We start from the raw sequence: 17,621 nt of genomic DNA, 5'->3' as shown, positions 1-17,621 counted from the left end.
AAAACACAAGACGAGGCACAGAGCACCAGTATCTTCTCCATGAAAATCAACAGAAAACCTAAGAGAGGTATGCTAGTTATGCCTTAACCCAGGGTTTAAGGTCTACAAGTCAGTCTACTTTTTCAACTGCTGGCAAAGTTCATTCAACTTTTTCTTCTAGGTTTTGTTTCATGAGGAAAAATAAAGCCACCACTTTTTTACATGAGAAAGTGCTAACTTCTTCTCCTGGCACCCGTCTCCCACATATTGAAAAGCATACGTTGCGCACGCGCACACGCACGCGCGCGCGCACACACACACACACACACACACACACACACACACACACACACACACACGCTTCCAATGCCTGGTTGAATTCTAAATAAACCAGAACACATGTGTCAGGAAGAGGACAATAAAAGCCTCACCAAGGAAAATTTTAGTTTTAAAATTCTAAAGGCAAACTACTAACTATAAAGGGAAATTAATTTTATCAACTGTAAGATAAAGAAAAAAGTTCATGACCTTGTTGTTTTAAAGGAATTCCCAGGCATGGAATCAGACCACAGACTTAATTCCCAGTTTAGAAACTGAAACAACTCTAATCTGGGGATAAAACGGTGCCGATGTGCTGAACACACCTCTGCTGGAGCACCTGCTGCCCTGTGTCCACTTTCCTCCCTTCCTCGAAAAACTACTTCAAGGTCTGGATTTATCACTTCCATGTGCTAACTGAAAAGAAGGCGTATTTCCCAGGCCATCTAACTTATGGAAATTAATAATACCCATTTCAGCACTCACAAACAGATGTTAAATTGGCCAAAGTATATTTAAATAATTTCATCTCCTTCATTCTTGCTAATGCTTACAGATTCATTCTTTTCTGGGTCTTTCTTCCCACAAAATGTTCATACAATGTTTTATAAATATTAAGAAGATTGCTTTACTCTGGAAAAAAAAAAGAAAGAAAAGAATTGGAAAAGAAGGAAGCTTTTCAAAAGAATTTTCATATGGCAGGCATTAAAAACTCCCCTAAGTGGGGTGCCCTGGTGGCTCAGTCTGTTTAAGTCTTGGTTTTGGCTTGGGTCATGGTCTCATGGGTCGTAGGATGGAGCCCAGAGTTGGGCTCTGCACTCAGTGGGAAGTCTGCTTAAGTCTGCCACTCCCCCCACCTGTTCTTGCTCTCTCTCTTCAATAAATAAAACTTTAAAAAACAGAACAAAACAAAAAAACCTCCCCTACGCTGAGGGTCACCAGAAAATAAGTAAGTCTTTAAAACTACCTCAAAAAACAAAAAAACTCCCCTAAGCTGTTGGTTGAGCATCTACTCTTGGTTTCTGCTCAGGTCGTGATCTCAGGGTCATGAGATCGAGCCCCACGCTGGGCTCCGTGCTTGGCATGGAGTCTGCTTGGGATTTTCTCTTTCTCTCTCCCTCTGCCCCTCCCACTTGTGCTCTAGCTCTAAAATAAATAAATCTTTAAAAAAAAAAACAAAACACAGGGGCGCCTGGGTGGCTCAGTCATTAAGCGTCTGCCTGTGGCTCAGGTCATGATCCCAGGGTCCTGGGATCGAACCCCGCATCGGGCTCCCTGCTCCGCAGGAAGCCTGCTTCTCCCTCTCCCACTTCCCCTGCTTGTGTTCCCTCTCTCGCTGTGTCTCTCTCTGTCAAATAAAAATAAAATCTTTAAAAAATAAAATAAAATAAAATAAAATAATTAAAAACACACACACACAAAAAAAACCCCCCAAAACTCCCCTAAGCTGAGACACAGAACACTGGCTTCTTTTCCTTTGTGACCCTCTATCCTGCCTAAACTCACTGAACAAGAGGCACAGTCTGAACTCCAGCAGGAGAAATACACTATATTGTATTTTTTCCCCTTAAGATTGTTCTGATTTTAGCTAGGAAGCTATTCTGTTCTTTACAAGGGAAGCCGTGACCTCCTCTATACAATTCACCCATCCTAGCAGGAATAACCATTTCTATTTGAGAAGAAAATTCTAATATGAGTTTTATCACCTTTCTAAATATGAAGCTGTCTCTACAAACACACTGTTTATCAGAGACCAAAATGGTAAATAATCTAAATGTCTTTATAGGGAAATGGCTTTATAAGTTACAGAACATTCAAAACAGAACACTATGCAGCCATTAATAAGAATATCAGAGCAATCTACATGCACTAACATGAAATGTCTTGGTGTATGTATATATTCTGTATTTTTAAGCAAAAATGACAAATTTCAGGAAAACAGGCTTAGACGATACTATTTATGTAAATAAAAACAATTTTATATATGGGAAAAAATCCCATACACAGATACTAAATACTTAGGGAAAGGTCTAGAACAGAGCTGTCCAACTGAAGTATAGTAAGAACCACAAATGGGAGCCACATATAGAATTTAAAACTTTACAGAAAGCACTTAAAGACTGTAAACGTAAAATGAATTTTTTAATCACTGATTCTATTTAACCAACACATTACCACTTCAACAGAGTAACGGACATAAAAAATTACTGAGACAGTCTGCTTATGCTTATCTTACTAAGTCTTTAAAACTTAGTGTTTATTTTATACTAACACATCTGAAGTGGGGCTCAGCAGCTGCATGCGGCCATGGGCTACTGTACTGGACGAAGGAGGCCGAGAAAGAGAAATGTCTAACTATTAACTTTCCTCTTCTTCATCTTTTAGCATTATTTGATTTTCTTAAATAGCCAGGTATTACCTTTATGACACTTCTAAAAATCCTAAAACGTGTCCATATATAAAAATTAATCCAATATAGCACAAATCTAAACTTTAGCCATGAACCACAAGGTATCTAAAAAAAGAAAGAGAAAGTTTCTCAGCCTTAAGATGGGCAGATTTCTTAGGACACAAAAAGCACTAAGCATAAAAGGAAAAAAAAAAAAACGGATAAACTGACCTTCATCAAAATTTAAATTTCTGCTCATCAAAACACACCAGAAAAAGGTGAACAGGCAAGACATAAGACTGGGAAAAATACTCAGTAACATTTCTATCTGACAACATACCCATATCCAGAATATATAAAGAACTTCTATAAATCAACAACAGACTGATGAACAACCCAATACAAAATGAGCCTGGAAGAGACACTTCATAAAAGAAGAGATACAAATGGCCTATGAGCACACAAAAAGATGTCATCATTATTAGTCTTCAGAACAATGCAATTTAAAACCACAAGAGATAGCATTTCACATCCACTAAAATAAAAAAGACTGACAACACCAAATGTGGGCAAGGAAACGGACCAAGTGGAACCCTCATAGACTGGTGGCAGGGACATAAAATAGTACAATCATTCGGGAGAACTGTTTAGCAGTTTGTTATAATATTAAACACACATCTACCCTGTGCCCTAGAAATCCCATTCCTAGGTATTTGCTTACCCAAGAGAAATAAAAACACGTTATCTTCAAAAAAAAAAAACCTTGAAACAACCCAAACGTCCAACACTAGGATGGATAATGAACTGGTATATCCTTATACAATGGAAATAAAAATGAATGAACTACTGATAGACACAGTAACAATGGATGAGTCCCAGAATCACTATGCTGAGTGCAAGAAGGCAGGCACAAAAGAGTTACACAACAGATGACTTGATTTATATGAACTTCTGGTACAAGCAAACCTAATTCATCATAATAAAAATGAGGGCTGCCTGAGGCAGAGGGTGTTGAGGGGGTGGGAAAAGAGAACGAACCGGAAGGCACATGAGGGGACTTTCTGGGGTGATGGAATCATACTAGATCTTAGTTTGGGTGGTGGCTACATGGATGTGTACAACGGTCCGAACTCACTGAAACGAACACTGAAGGCTCCTGTGAAAAGTAAGCTATCTCCCGCCACTAGGGTCGGTGCTATGGGAAACGCAAAGGCACTATGTAATAGACACCATTTGATACATCTTTTGAACAGATGAAGACTGAGAAAATAATGAAGCTGGGAATATGAAGAACTGTCACTAAAACGCTCTCCATCACCTTTTCCACTATACTGACGTGAGTCATCACAAATCTCTTCAACGTACTTTCCTGTAGTTTTGTAATTTATAAATGAGTTGAAGGAATACTAATCGCAACTAAAATGATCTTTATCTCTCTGAAATTTTGCTTTATTTATATCTCACCCCTTTCTTGAGTATTTTCAATGAATGTCCATTTAACAAGGCATCTAGCTGAAATTACAACAACAAAGAAAGAGAGGGGAGAGGGGAGGAGAAGGAAGGAAGGGAGGGAGGGAGGGAGGGAGGAAGGAAGGCAGAAAGGAGAAAAAGCCTGGCAAAGAAGATAAGACACGAAGTATGAGAGAAGATCTAGAAAGGACTTCCTGTGTTCAAGTGCTATCTAGTCAATTTAGTTTCAAAGGACGAAAAACACGAAGCCACTATGTTCATAAATGAAAGTCAGGGAAGTCACTCAAAAAATCCAACAGTTTATTTCTCCGCTGCCCCTCCCCACAGTTTCACTCAGTTCTACTTTTTCTTACAGTAAAAGCTGTAAGAAAATCCCCCAAAGCAACAAAGACACAGTCACTCCCAATTGCCTTAGCAAGAGGAAAACATGCCAAGTGGCAGAATGTTTAGCTCACATCCAGGTCATGTCTCCCACATCTATCGTATCTATTCCACACAGCAATTTAACCAGCAGCCACCCGTCCCGGCCTGAACACTTTAATAATGGGACACCTTCTAGTTCAGAATCCCTCAGACACATTTTATTTTTTTAAGATTTTATTTATTTATTTGACAGAGAGACACAGCGAGAGAAGAGAACACAAGCAGGGGGGAGTGGGAGAGGGAGAAGCAGGCTTCCCGCCAAGCAGGGAGCCCGATGCGGGGCTCGATCCCAGGACCCTGGGATCATGACCTGAGCCGAAGGCAGACACTTAACGACTGAGCCACGCAGGAGCCCCCCTCAGACACATTTTAACCTGGTACCTATGCTAAATGGGAGAAAACAACTGAAAAGGTTATCCATAAGGAAACCCAAAGTTAAGTGCAGGAAAGGCTGAGGGAATGCCGAGTGCTTCCTGCCTGGGAAACAAGGCTTCCAGGCACGCATCAAAGCCTTTGCTCACTCTGACAAGAATGTACACTGTGAAATGCACCGCTGTGGCAACCACCATTCTACAAGAGGACAAGCCAACCTGAAATATAGGAAACGGGAGGAGTTGCAAAAGAAGTCTTGTGGAATGAGTAAGGAACTTCCCACATGTCTATGCTTGAACTATGGTATGATTAAGCCGAAATAAAATGTCATTCCAATCATAAAATAGATATTGCAGTCTGTTTCCGGGGTCAGTTACTTGCTGAACACAGCTGTGGAACCAAAAGTACTCTACTTTTAAGATGAAGACTGACAGAACAGATACGAGCAAAAACATAGGAATGAAATCTCCACAGATCAAAGTCCACCCAAGGCTTTTTTTTTTTTTTTAAGGATTTTATTTATTTATTTGATAGAGAAAGACACAGTGAGAGAGGGAACACAAGCAGGGGGAGTGGAAGAGGGAGAAACAGGCTCTCCCCTGAGCAGGGAGCCCGATGCGGGGCTCGATCCCAGGAGCCCGGGATCATGACCTGAGCCGAAGGCAGACGCTTAACAACTGAGCCACCCAGGCACCCCCACCCAAGGCTTTTAAACAACGGTGATCATTAATAAAAGCTATTCATTTATTTATTCATTCATTTAACAAATACCTATAAATCATTTGCCATGTATCAGACTGGACATACAAAAACAAAGATACAAGGTCTATGCCGCCAAGCTCACAGTGCAGTGGTAGGGACTAACATGTAAACTGAGTGAGTACAGTTAAGTGTTAAAATAAAGGCTATTAACAAGTGCAGCTCGAGAGGGGTACTGAGATTTTCAGATGAAGACACAGACACTGACTCTAATTTAGACAGAAAAGGAATTTATTTAAAAGATATCGAGATATTGAGAGAGGGGCACCTGAGTGGTGCAGTCAGTTGAGCATCTGACTCTTGGTTTCGGCTCAGGTAATGATCTCAGGGTCATGAGATCAAGCCCCACACTGGGGTCTGCGCTCAGTGCTGAGTTGGCCTGGGTTTCTCTCTCCCTCTCCCTTTGCCTCTCCCCTCCTCTCGCTCCCTTCCCCCTTCCCCTAAATAATAAAAGCTTAAAAAAAAAAAAAGATATTGAGAGGAAAGAAAGGAATATTGGGCTTTGCAAGTGTCCCCAGAATATATGCCAAGACAGACCATGTCAACAATTTAAAAGTTTGAAATCATAAAGAATATGCTCTCCAACAACAATGCAAATGCAGTATGTAAAGCAAGGCAAGTAGGGAAATAGTAAGTGGAAGTCAATGAAATCAGAGAAAAACCAATGGAACAAAGAACTAGTTCTTTGAAAATAACCAATAAAACTGAAAATTTTCTAGCAAAACTGACACAAAAAGAGAAGACACAAATTACTGATATCAGGAATGCAATGAGTTATCACTACAAACCTCAAAGACATCAAAAGGATCCTAAGAGAATGCTACAGAATCCTACTCACATAAACAATACAGGTAAAATGGGCCAATTCCTCAAAAAACACAAACTACCATTAACACATCCACTATGAAACAGATAATCTGAGGAGTCCTGTAACCATTAAGGAAAGAGAATGTCTAATTTAAAAACTATCAAAAAGGAAATTTCCAGGCCCAGACAGATTCACTGGAGAATCTATCAATTTTACACAATCTCTTCCAGAAAACAGAAGAGGGAACACTGTCTGATACCAAAACCAGACAAAGACAATACAGAAACAAAACCAAGAAAAGTAATACCAACATCTCTCATAAAAAATATACACAATCCTTAAAATACTCACAAACAGAATGCAACAATAATAAAAAGAATTATATAACATGACCAAGTGAGTTTTATTCCAGGGATGAAAGGCTGGTTCAGTATTTGAAAATTAATCAATGTTTACTGGCTTGAGGATAGACACAGAGATCAAAGGATAGAGTTGAGAGTCAAAAACTAAACCGAATTAAAGTCAACTGACTTTTAACAAAAGTATCAAATTCAATGGGGAAATAATATATTTTTTTCAAAAATGGTACTGGGACAACTGGATATCCACATGCAAAAGAAGGAAGATGGACCTTCTATACCACACTATATACAAAAATTAACTCAAAATGATCAAAGACCTAAATGTAAGCACTTAAACTATAAAATTCTTGGAAGAAAACATAAAGGTTAATATGATCGTAGGTTAGGCAATAATCTCTTAGATATGCCACCAAAATCACAAGTGCACACACACAAAAAAAGATTCACTGGATTTCATGAAAATAAAAAAAATTTGTGCTGCGGACACGATCAAGTGAAAAGATAACCCACATGAGAAGTATTTACAAATCATCTACCTTATAAGAACTTGTATTTAGAATATATAAAGAACTCTTATGATTCAGTAATAAAAAGACAAATACCCCAATTAAAAATGCGGAAAGGATGTGAAAATAGATATTTCTCCAAAGAAGATATGTAAATGGCTAATAAGCACAAGAAAAGTTCATCAACATCACAACCCACAAGGGACATGCAAATCAAAACCACAGTGAGATAGCACTTCACACCCCCTGGGATGACTATGATCAAAAAGAGGGAAAATGATGGGGCGCCTGGGTGGCTCAGTCGTTAAGCGTCTGCCTTCGGCTCAGGTCATGATCCCAGGGTCCTGGGATCGAGCCCCACATCAGGCTCCTTGCTCGGCGGGAAGCCTGCTTCTCCCTCTGCCACTCTCCGTGCTTGTGTTCCTTCTCTCACTGTGTCTCTCTCTGTCAAATAAATAAATAAAATCTTTATAAAAAAAAAAAAAGAGGGAAAATGACAAGTGTTGAGAATGTGGAGAAACTAGGACCCTAATTTGTCTGCCATTGTCTGCCACAGTCTGGCATTTCCTCAGTTGAGCAGTTACCATGATATGCAATCCTACTTCCTTCCATCCGAAGGAAATGAAAAAGGTATTGACAGTAAAACTTATGTAGAAATGTTCATGGCATTATCCATAATAGCCAAAAAGTGGAAACAATCTGAATGTCCATCAACTGAAAAATGGATATCCATACAATGGACTATATTTGACAGTTAAATAAAGTACGGGGTACCCGGGTGGTGCAGTAGGTTAAGCATCCGACTCGTGGTTTCAGCTCAGGTCATGATCTCAGGGTCATGAGATGGAGCCCCGCATCAGGCTCTGTGCTCAGTGGGGGGTCTGTTTGAGATTCTCCCTCTCCCTCTGCCCCTCCCCTCCATGCACATGCTCTCTCCTTCTCTAAAATAAATAAATCTTAAAAAAAAAAAGTACTGAAAAATACAACATGGATGAACCTTGTAAACATTATGCTAATTGAAAGAAGTGACACACAAAGCCACATATTGTATAGTCCGTTTACATGAAATGTCCAGAATAGAGAGAAGTCCATATGGAGAGAAAGACTACTGGTTGCCTAAGCTGGGAGTGGGAGCAGTGGGAAGAAATGGAAAAGAGACAGCTAAATGGGGGAGTGATGGCTACTTGGTGCAGGATTTCTTTCTAGGGTGATGAAAATGGTCTGAAATTAACTACAGTGATGTTTTGCAAAACTCTGTGAATATATAAAAACCAATGAATTGTACATTTTATTTTTATTTCTTTATTTTTTGTTAACATATAATGTATTACTTGTTTCAGAGGTACAGGTCTGTGATTCATCAGTCCTACACAATTCACAGCGCTCACCATAGCACGTATCCTCCCGAGTGTCCATCACCCAGCCACCCCATCCATCCCACCCCCCTCCACTCCAGCAACCCTCAGTTTGCTTCCTGAGATTAAGAGTCTCCCATAGTTTGTCTCCCTCTCTGGTTTTGTCTTGTTTCATTTTTCCCTCCCTTCCCCTGTGATCCTCTGTCTGAATCGTACATTTTAAATGGGTGAATTGTAGGATATGTAAATTACACCTCAACAAAGCTTATAAAAAAGCTTTTAACAAAGTTATAAAAAAATAAGCCAGTGTAATTCATCATCATATTAACAGGCTAAAGGGGAAAAAAAAAATCACACGACTCTATCAATCTATACAGAAAATGCACTTGACAAAATTTAACACCCATTCACTATAAAAACTCTGAAATTAAGAATAGAGGAGAATTTACTCAACTTGATTAAAAAGCACCTACAAAAAATCTAAAGCTAACCAAAAGACTGAATGCTTCTCCCTAAGTTGGGAACAGGGCAAGGATGTCCACTCTCACTGTTTTTATTCAACACAGTGCCAGAAGTTTGAGCCAGTGCAATAAGGGACAAAAAGGAAAAGCAATAATGATTACCTATGTAGAAAATCCCAAGGAGTGTATTAAAAACTTCTAGTACTAATATTTAAGTTCAGCAAGGTTGCAGGATATAAGATAAACATACAAAAATCAATTATATTTCTATATACTAGCAGTGAACCAGCAGCCTCTGAAATTTTAAATATAGTACTATTTATAATCACTGAAAAGAAAAATATTACATAGAAGTCTAACAAAACATGTACAGGACTTGTAGGTTGAAAACTACAAAATGTTGATAAAAGAAATGAAAGAAGATCTAAATGAATGGAAGGACACGGACATACCATGTTTATGGGCTGGAAGACAACATAGTAGAGATATCAATTCCCCTCAGATTGATATATAGGTCTGTATTAGTCTGCTTGGGCTGCCATGACAGGATACCATACACTAGGTGGCTTAAACAACAGAAATTTATTTTCTCACAGTTCTGAAGGCTAGAAGTCCAAGATCAAGGTGTCTGGTGAGACCTCTCTTTCTGGCTCACAGATAGCTGTCTTCTTGCTCTGTCTTCACATAGCCTCTTCTCTATGCGTGCTTGGAGATCTCTGATGTCTCCTTTTTTTTTTTTTTTTTAAGATTTTATTATTTATTTGAGAGAGAGAGCATGAGCAGGAGGGGCAGATAGAAAGGGAGAATCTCAAGCAGACTCCACACCAAGCAGAGGGTGTGGTGCGGGATTTGATCTCATGATGCTGAGGATCACAACCTGAGATGAAACTAAGAGTCAGACACTTAACCAACTGTGCTACCCAGGTGCCCCCTTCCTCTTTTTATTCAGACACTTACCCTAATAAATTAAGACCTTAACCTTATGACCTCTTTTAACGCTTAACACCTCCTTAAGGCCCTATCTCAAAATACACTCACATTGGGAGGTTAAGGCTTCAACCCATGAATTTGGGGAAGGGACACACAATTCAGTCCATAACAAAGTTTAATGCAATTCCTACCAAATTCCTAGGATTTGTGAAGATAGAGACAAAATTATTCTAAAATTAGTATGAAAAGGCAGGGGCGCCTGGTTGGCTCAGTCAGGTGAGTGACCAACTCCTGGTTTCGACTCAGGTCATGATCTTGGGTGTCGTGGGATCAGGCCCCACGAAAGGCTCTGTGCTCAAGGCAGAGTCTCCTTGTCCTTCTTCCTCACCCTCTCCCCAACTTTTGTGCGTGCACGTGTGCTCTCTCAAATAAATAAAATCTTGGAAAAAAATTAAAATATATATGAAAAGGCAAAGGAAATAGAATAGTTACATTTGAAAAGAATAAAGTGGGAGGAATCAGTCTACCAGATTTTAAGACTTATTATATAGGTTAGTAATCACGATTGTTTGGTACTGGCAGAAGGATAGATCATGTAAATGGAAAGAATAGACTAAGGACAGAAGTAGAGCCACATAAATAGGCCCGGCTAATTTTTTTACAAAAGTGCAAAAGCAATTCAATGGCAAAGGTGCAAAAACAATTCAAAGATGGTCTTTTCAACAAATGGTGCTGGAAAATGGACAGACAGCATAGGCAAAAAACGATTAACCTTGACCTAAACCTCCTAACTTATATAAAAATTAACTCAAAAATGCATCATGCGTTTAAATGTTAAACATAAAATTATAAAACTTTTACAAGCTAGGAGAAAATCTGGGATCTAGGACTAGGCAAAGAATTCTTAGACTTGACACCAAAAGTGTAATCCATAAACAGAAAAACTGACAAACTGGACTTCATCAAAATTAAAAACATTTGCTCTGTAAAAGATCCTCTTGAAAGGATGAGAAGACAAGCTACACACTGGAAGAAAGTATTTGCAAACATATCTGATAAAGGACTGATATCTAGAATACATAAAGAACTCTTAAAACTCAAGAGTCAAAACCTAAACAATCCAATTAGAAAGTGGGCAAAAGACATGAACAGACATTTCACCAAAGATAGACAGGTGGCAAAAGAGTACTTGAAAAGACGTTTAACACTGTTAGCCATTAGGGAAATGTAAACTAAAATCATAATGAAACATTACTACGTACCTATCAAAATGGCTAAAATGAAAAATGGTGACAACACTACATGTTGATAAGTATGTGGAGAAACTGGATCTCTTACACACTGCTGGTGGAAATGTAAAATGGTACAGCCTTTCTGGAAAAGTTTGGCAGTTTCTTATAAAAACTAAACATGCAGGGTGCCTGGCTGGCTCAGATGGCAGAGAATGCAACTCTTTTTTTTTTAGAGCCGAGAGGTCTCACATTTATTACTGAACCAACCTACTGGTGCAGAGGCATAGTCAGAGAGAAAAATCATTTCCATGGAAAGTCTATGGCCAGGTAGGAAGGATGTTTACAGAATGATAGAACACATGATCTTCACGCAGCTTAATTAAGTATGTATGCCAATTAGGTGTGTCATCTCATGACGTGTGACGCCTTACAGACCCAGCTTGGTTCTTCTCCAGTGCCTCCTTTCGGAGTTGTACCTGATCTTATTACCAGTTTTCATCCAAATCCACTGGGGAATGGGATGATTCTGCTTTTGTTTCTTGGCCAGGAATCGCTTGATTCTGAAAGTCTTGTGAGAAGACATGGCGAGAAGCAGCCAGCCACGCAGAGCAGGATGGCGGCGAAAAAGAGAGAGCGAGAATGCAACCCTTGATCCTGGGGTTTGAGTTCGAGCCCCACATGTGGTGTGGAGTTTACATAAAATTATAAAAAAATAAAAAAAAAAGCCACAAAAAAGTAAACATGCAACCACCACATGACCCAGCAACTGCACCCCTCTCAGACCATTTATCTCTGAGAAATGAAATTTTAATAAGGGCTACCACAAACGTCCACACCCTTTACCCCCTGCTGCCAAAATCCATGAATTCATTACCATATACAGCAAAAGGGATATGATTAAGAGTATGGACCTTGGGATGGGGGAGATTTATCCTAGGTTATCTGTGTGGGCCCAATCTAATCATAGGAGTCCTTAAAAGCGGAGGACCTTTCCCAGCTGGATCAGAGAGATGAGATGGATGGGAGGAGGAGGAGTCAAGAGTCACAGCTCGAGAGGGAACTCAACCAAGTTGCTGCTGGCTTTGAAAACAGAAGAAGGGGGCCAGGAACCAAGAATGGGGATGGTCTCCAGAAGGTGGGAATGGTACACAGCTGTCAAGACTTAAGAAAATGAGAATCTAAGTCCTACATTCACAAGAAACACAAACCTGCTTTGATTTTCATACAGTGAGACCTATCTTAGACTTCTGTCTAAAAAATTAAAAGAGAATAAATTTCTGCTGTGTAAGTAGCTAAATTTGTGGTAATTTGTCATAGTAGCAATAGAAAATTTGTTAACAAAAAAAAACCTGTGCATGAATATTTACAGCACTTTATCTGTAATAGCCCAAAACTGAAACAACCCAGATGTCCTTCAGTGGAAGAACATGAAACACTCATCCACAGCACAGAATCCTAGTCAACAATAAAAACAAATGAACTATTGATATACACATAACCTGAATGAATCTGCAGAGTGAAAAAGGCCAATTTCAAAAGGTTTTATACTGTATGCTTTCATTCTTGAAATGACAAAATTACAGAAATGGAGAACAAATTAGCAGTTGCCAGAGGGGGCAGCAGGAAAGTGGGTGTGGTTATAAAAGCAACATGAGGGATCTTACTGGACTGGAAACTTTTTTTTAAAGATTTATTTATTTCAGAGAGATAGAGAGTTCACGCATGCATTCATGCAAGTTGGTGGCGGGGGGAGGGTCAGAGGGAGAGAATCTTCAAGCAGACTCCCCGCTGAGTGCAAAGCCCCACATCGGGGCTGGATCTCAAGGCCCGTGAGATCATGACCCGAGCCGAAACCAAGAGATGAACACTTAACAAAGTGAGCCACCCAGGCACCCTGTCCGGAAATGTTTTCTATCTTGACTATATCAATGTCATTATTCTGGTTGTGATATTATAAGATGTTACCGTAAGGGGAAACTGGGTCAAGGGTTCAAGGAATCTCTCTTTATTATTTTAACAACTGTACATAAATCTACACTCTCTCAAAATAAAAGGTTTAGTAACAATAATAAAAAGGTATTGGGTTGGGCGCCTGGGTGGCTCAGTCGGTTAAGCGTCTGCCTTCGGCTCAGGTCGTGATCCCAGGGTCCTAGGATTGAGTCCCGTGTCGGGCTCCCTGCTCCACAGGGAGTCTGCTTCTCCCTCTGCCCCTCTTCCTACTCATTCTCTCAATCTCTCTCTCTCAAATAATAAATAAATAAAATCTTAAAAAAAAAAAGAAAGAAAAGAAAAGGCATTGGGTTACTCACAAAATCTAGGAGGGCTCAAAAACCACATTCAGAGGCCAGAAACAATGCCCCCAGATCACACCACAGGCTACACTGGTGAAGACACAGCTGTCCTGGATGCTATGCATATGCTGCAGCTGGTACGCCCAAGAGGGCCCGAGATTTGCAGTCTCCTTGCCTCGGCCTCACCAGCCCTGGATTTATACTTTGGGCAGATGTCTGATTCATGAAGCCGAAGTTCCAAACTAAAAACTAGAAGCAAAGGAGGGTGGGAAATCAAGGGTTTTGAATTTCCAGCTTCTTGCCTCCCACAAAGGGTGGCATCTACAAGTTTGAGGGGATTAGACACTAGACTAGACAAAAAGAAGGTCCACAATAATGAAGGATAATGATTTTCAAAACAGTAAGATGGGGCTAAAAGGGGGGTTACAAATAAACTGATACTGTGATAGGAGAATTTCACACAAGAAAATTCATGGATGTTTTAGAGATTATATCAGAAAGTATTCTCAGATATTTTGTTTCTAAAAAGAATAAGGAAACCCAACAAACAGAACAATTCAAATAGCTCAGAAGAGAAAAAGCCTTGACCATTTAAGAGAGGCAGTATGTTAATGATGAAAGCTCTTGGGTAGGAGCAGCAGCTCATAACTAATATGAAAGAGAAGTCATCAGATGTATTTTTAAAGGTATTGGCTATTTCTCCCTATGGCTCAGAGTAGTCAAAATGTTTCCTTTAAAAGTCATTTCAAACTCATCAAATGGAATGGATGACTTTGTGCTAGCTGCAGGGAAACATGAAAACAAGCAATGTAGGGTATTAGCCCTTAAAGAGCTCACAACGAACTTCTTAGTCCAGGCTAAATGGATGCTTAATATAACCCAAACGTTCTCCAGATAAAGACCGAGAAATGCCAGATAAAATATACCCTAAATTATTTTAGATGTGTAGCTAAACTCACAAGAGAGAAAGGGAAACCCCGAGAGCCAGGATCAGAGAAGGAAGTGCAAACCCCAGCAGAAGCACACGAGCAGATAGCGGCTACAGGGCAGCGTGTGGGGAGGAGAGAAGTTCCAGTAACTTCCACCTGGGTTTTGTTATACCCACATAACGGGACTGGTCTTGGGCTTACAGAAGGTGGAGAATTAGAACTAAAATCCTAAATAAAGTGGAGCTCTATGCCTGCTCAGGGAAAGGACAGATCAGGAAAAATTCACATAACAGCCTGGGGAGCAGACAAGAAAGCCTCTCAGCCTGGGCTGTAGGGGAGAGGGGAAAAAATATCTCCTGAGAACTGAAATGCTGGGCCTGGAGCCCTGCGGATTTGAGGGTCACAATTCTAATTTCAATTATAATACCTGAATGTTCCAGGAGCTCCAAAGCAAGAAATTAACATAAAAATTAGCCAAAGCCAGGGCATCTAGAAGTAACAAATTCACCTACTTTTGAGAAATACAACTTCATCCCAGGCCATATGATATCACTTCATAGACAAAACCTTGCCAAAGATGAATAAAAAATACTAAACACAAAAGAAAATAATCCACAGGAAAAGGGCCAACAAATAAAGATAACTTTAGAACCCCAAGAACTTCTCATAAAAGACAAGAACTATAAATAAGTATACACTTAAAATGATTACAAATATAAAAGAAAGCCTCAAAATCAAGATCCTATGGAAAAAGAACAAGCAGATTTGAAAACAAACCAAACAGGGGCACCTTGGGTGGGCATTTGCCTTTGGCTCAGGTCATGATCCCATAGTCCTGGGATAGAGCCCCACGTCGGGCTCCCTGCTCGGCGGGGAGTCTACTTCTCCCTCTGCCCCTCACCCCACTTGTGCTCTCTCTCTAATAAATAAAATCTTAAAAAAAAAAGAAAACAAACCAAACAGAATTTCAAAAAATAAAGTGCTCAGCCACTGAAATTAAACCCAATGAAATTAAAAGAGATTAGACATAGCTGAAGAAAAAGCAAAGTGCTGGAAAACAGGAAGTAACTGGAAGGCCACTCAGACAAATAATGAGATTAAAAATACCAAAGAGAAGTGAAGTAACATGGAGGACAGACTGCAAAGATCTGACATATACCTAACACGAGTTGTAGAAGGAGATAGTAGAATGCAAAAGAGGCAATATTCAAAGAGAAAATGCTTGAGAATTTTTCAGAACTTTCAAAAGCCATGAATCCACATTGTATTAAAACTGCAGAAATCCAAAGTCAAAGAAAAGGGCTTAAAAGAGCCTTTACTCTTTGTAGGGGACAAAAAGAAAAAATGAAATAACTATACTTCATGGTCAAACATTTAAGGGGCCATTAGTGGAACAGGACTACAAGGAGGGCATGTATCAGGGAAGAGTAGGGGAGGGCAGAAATGGGGCTTGAAAAACAGGCAGGATTCCAATCGATGGGGAGAGGTGGGGAGAGATGAGGGTACACAGGGAAGAGGAGAGAACAGCTGACCAAAGCTGAGGGAGGGGAAGATGGGTAGGGAAGGGCCCCTTTCCGGCTATCAGACACAGTAATTCAGAACAAGGTATGGTTGGCGACAGCTACGGTACAGCGCTCACTAACATCAGGCTAAGAATGTGAACTTAACTGTAGGTATCAAATTTCTGAGCAAGTGTCATAATCTAAACTGAATCTCTGCCAAATTATCCCAGCAGTGGCATGCAGGGTGGATGCAGGAAGAGGGACTGCAGGCTTTAAGTAAACTTAGGAAACGATTACAATAGTCCAAACCTTGAGAAAATATTCCAATCACACAGACACAGACGCTTAAGACCCAGAAAAAAGGCAAACGGGAATGGAGATGAAATGGAAAGAGGGGAGAGGAGGGAGCGAAAGAATACGAGTGACTATTTACAGACATTGTGAATGTAGAATTAAAAGCACTGAATGGACTGGGCAGTTGCGGAGGCAAGGAAAAGAAAGGGAAATAACTGAACACACCTTGGGGGAACGATGGTGGCACATTTTTTCGTCCAGAGAGAGGCAGGCAGTTTGGCCCAGCAGAGGACCACGCTGGACTGGAAAGAAGCCTTCAATTCTAGTCCAGGCCCTCTCCCTTGGACAAGCTACTTAACTTTACAGGCTCCATTTCTTCAGCTCTGTAAAATGGGTGAGAAAATGAGTCGAACGCTGAACCAGTGTCGTGTCAACGAAATTCAGAATAAATTTCTAGCAAGCAGTAAGACATATGGGTTTGGAGTTCAGAAGAAAGGCAGTACTGGAAGGGCAGAGCAGAGAATCACCAACATTAAAGAGACGGGTAAAGCTTTAGAGTAGATGAATGGTATTAAATGCACAAAGAGAAGAGGTCTGTGGGGCGCCTGGATGGCTCAGTCATTAAGCATCTGCCTTCAGCTCAGGGCATGATCCCAGGGTCCTGGGATTGAGCCCCGCATCAGGCTCCCTGCTCCACGAGAAGCTTTCTCCCTTTCCCACTCTCCCTGCTTGTGTTCCTACTCTCGCTATTTTTTCTGTCAGATAAATAAATAAAATCTTAAAAAAAAACAAAAACAGAGAAGAGGTCTGTGAATCTTGAGAAAACCTTAAATAAATACGGTAAAGGTGGCAGTAGAAAGTTCAGAGGCATACTAGTCTTATCAGGAAGAGGTGGCCTGAGACAGTGTAGCAGAGGGAGAAAGGAGTTGTATTTCATTCCCATTGCCAACCAATTTCGTCAGCAACTGATAAAATATAAGGAAAACAGGCTCTCCCTACCATGCCTAAAAAATATCAATGCTTTGCTTTCATTATGGTGTTAACCAAAGTCCTACTTCAAAGGAGTTTTTAAAAAAATATAACTCCAATTTCATAAAGACAGATACTTTAAAATCTAACCCTTCCTGCAGCTGGAATTCCGCCTGGCTAGTTTTTATACAATACTGTCAAACACACAGCTGACTAAGTTAGCCCAATAGGAAAGCTGGCTTCACCACATCAAGACTGGGAAATTGAGGTCC

General features: G+C 40.1%; 2 protein-coding genes across 3 annotated transcripts in view; both read right to left on the bottom strand.

Annotated features, from left to right (window-relative positions):
• Positions 1-17,621, bottom strand: part of CFDP1 (craniofacial development protein 1) — a 127,311-nt gene that overhangs the window by 72,795 nt on the left and 36,895 nt on the right. The gene's annotated exons all lie outside the window — the stretch shown is intronic.
• On the bottom strand, positions 11,563-11,974 carry LOC113936403 (60S ribosomal protein L39-like). Its single transcript, XM_035725226.1, has one exon. It carries the CDS (start codon positions 11,945-11,947, stop codon positions 11,792-11,794), a length of 156 nt encoding a protein of 51 aa, XP_035581119.1. The 5' UTR covers positions 11,948-11,974; the 3' UTR covers positions 11,563-11,791.

The sequence above is a fragment of the Zalophus californianus genome, chromosome 17 (assembly GCF_009762305.2).
Source record: "Zalophus californianus isolate mZalCal1 chromosome 17, mZalCal1.pri.v2, whole genome shotgun sequence".
Lineage (NCBI taxonomy): Eukaryota > Metazoa > Chordata > Mammalia > Carnivora > Otariidae > Zalophus > Zalophus californianus.
The sequence above is the reverse complement of the archived record's forward strand: the minus strand, read 5'-3'. Positions and strand labels throughout refer to the sequence as shown.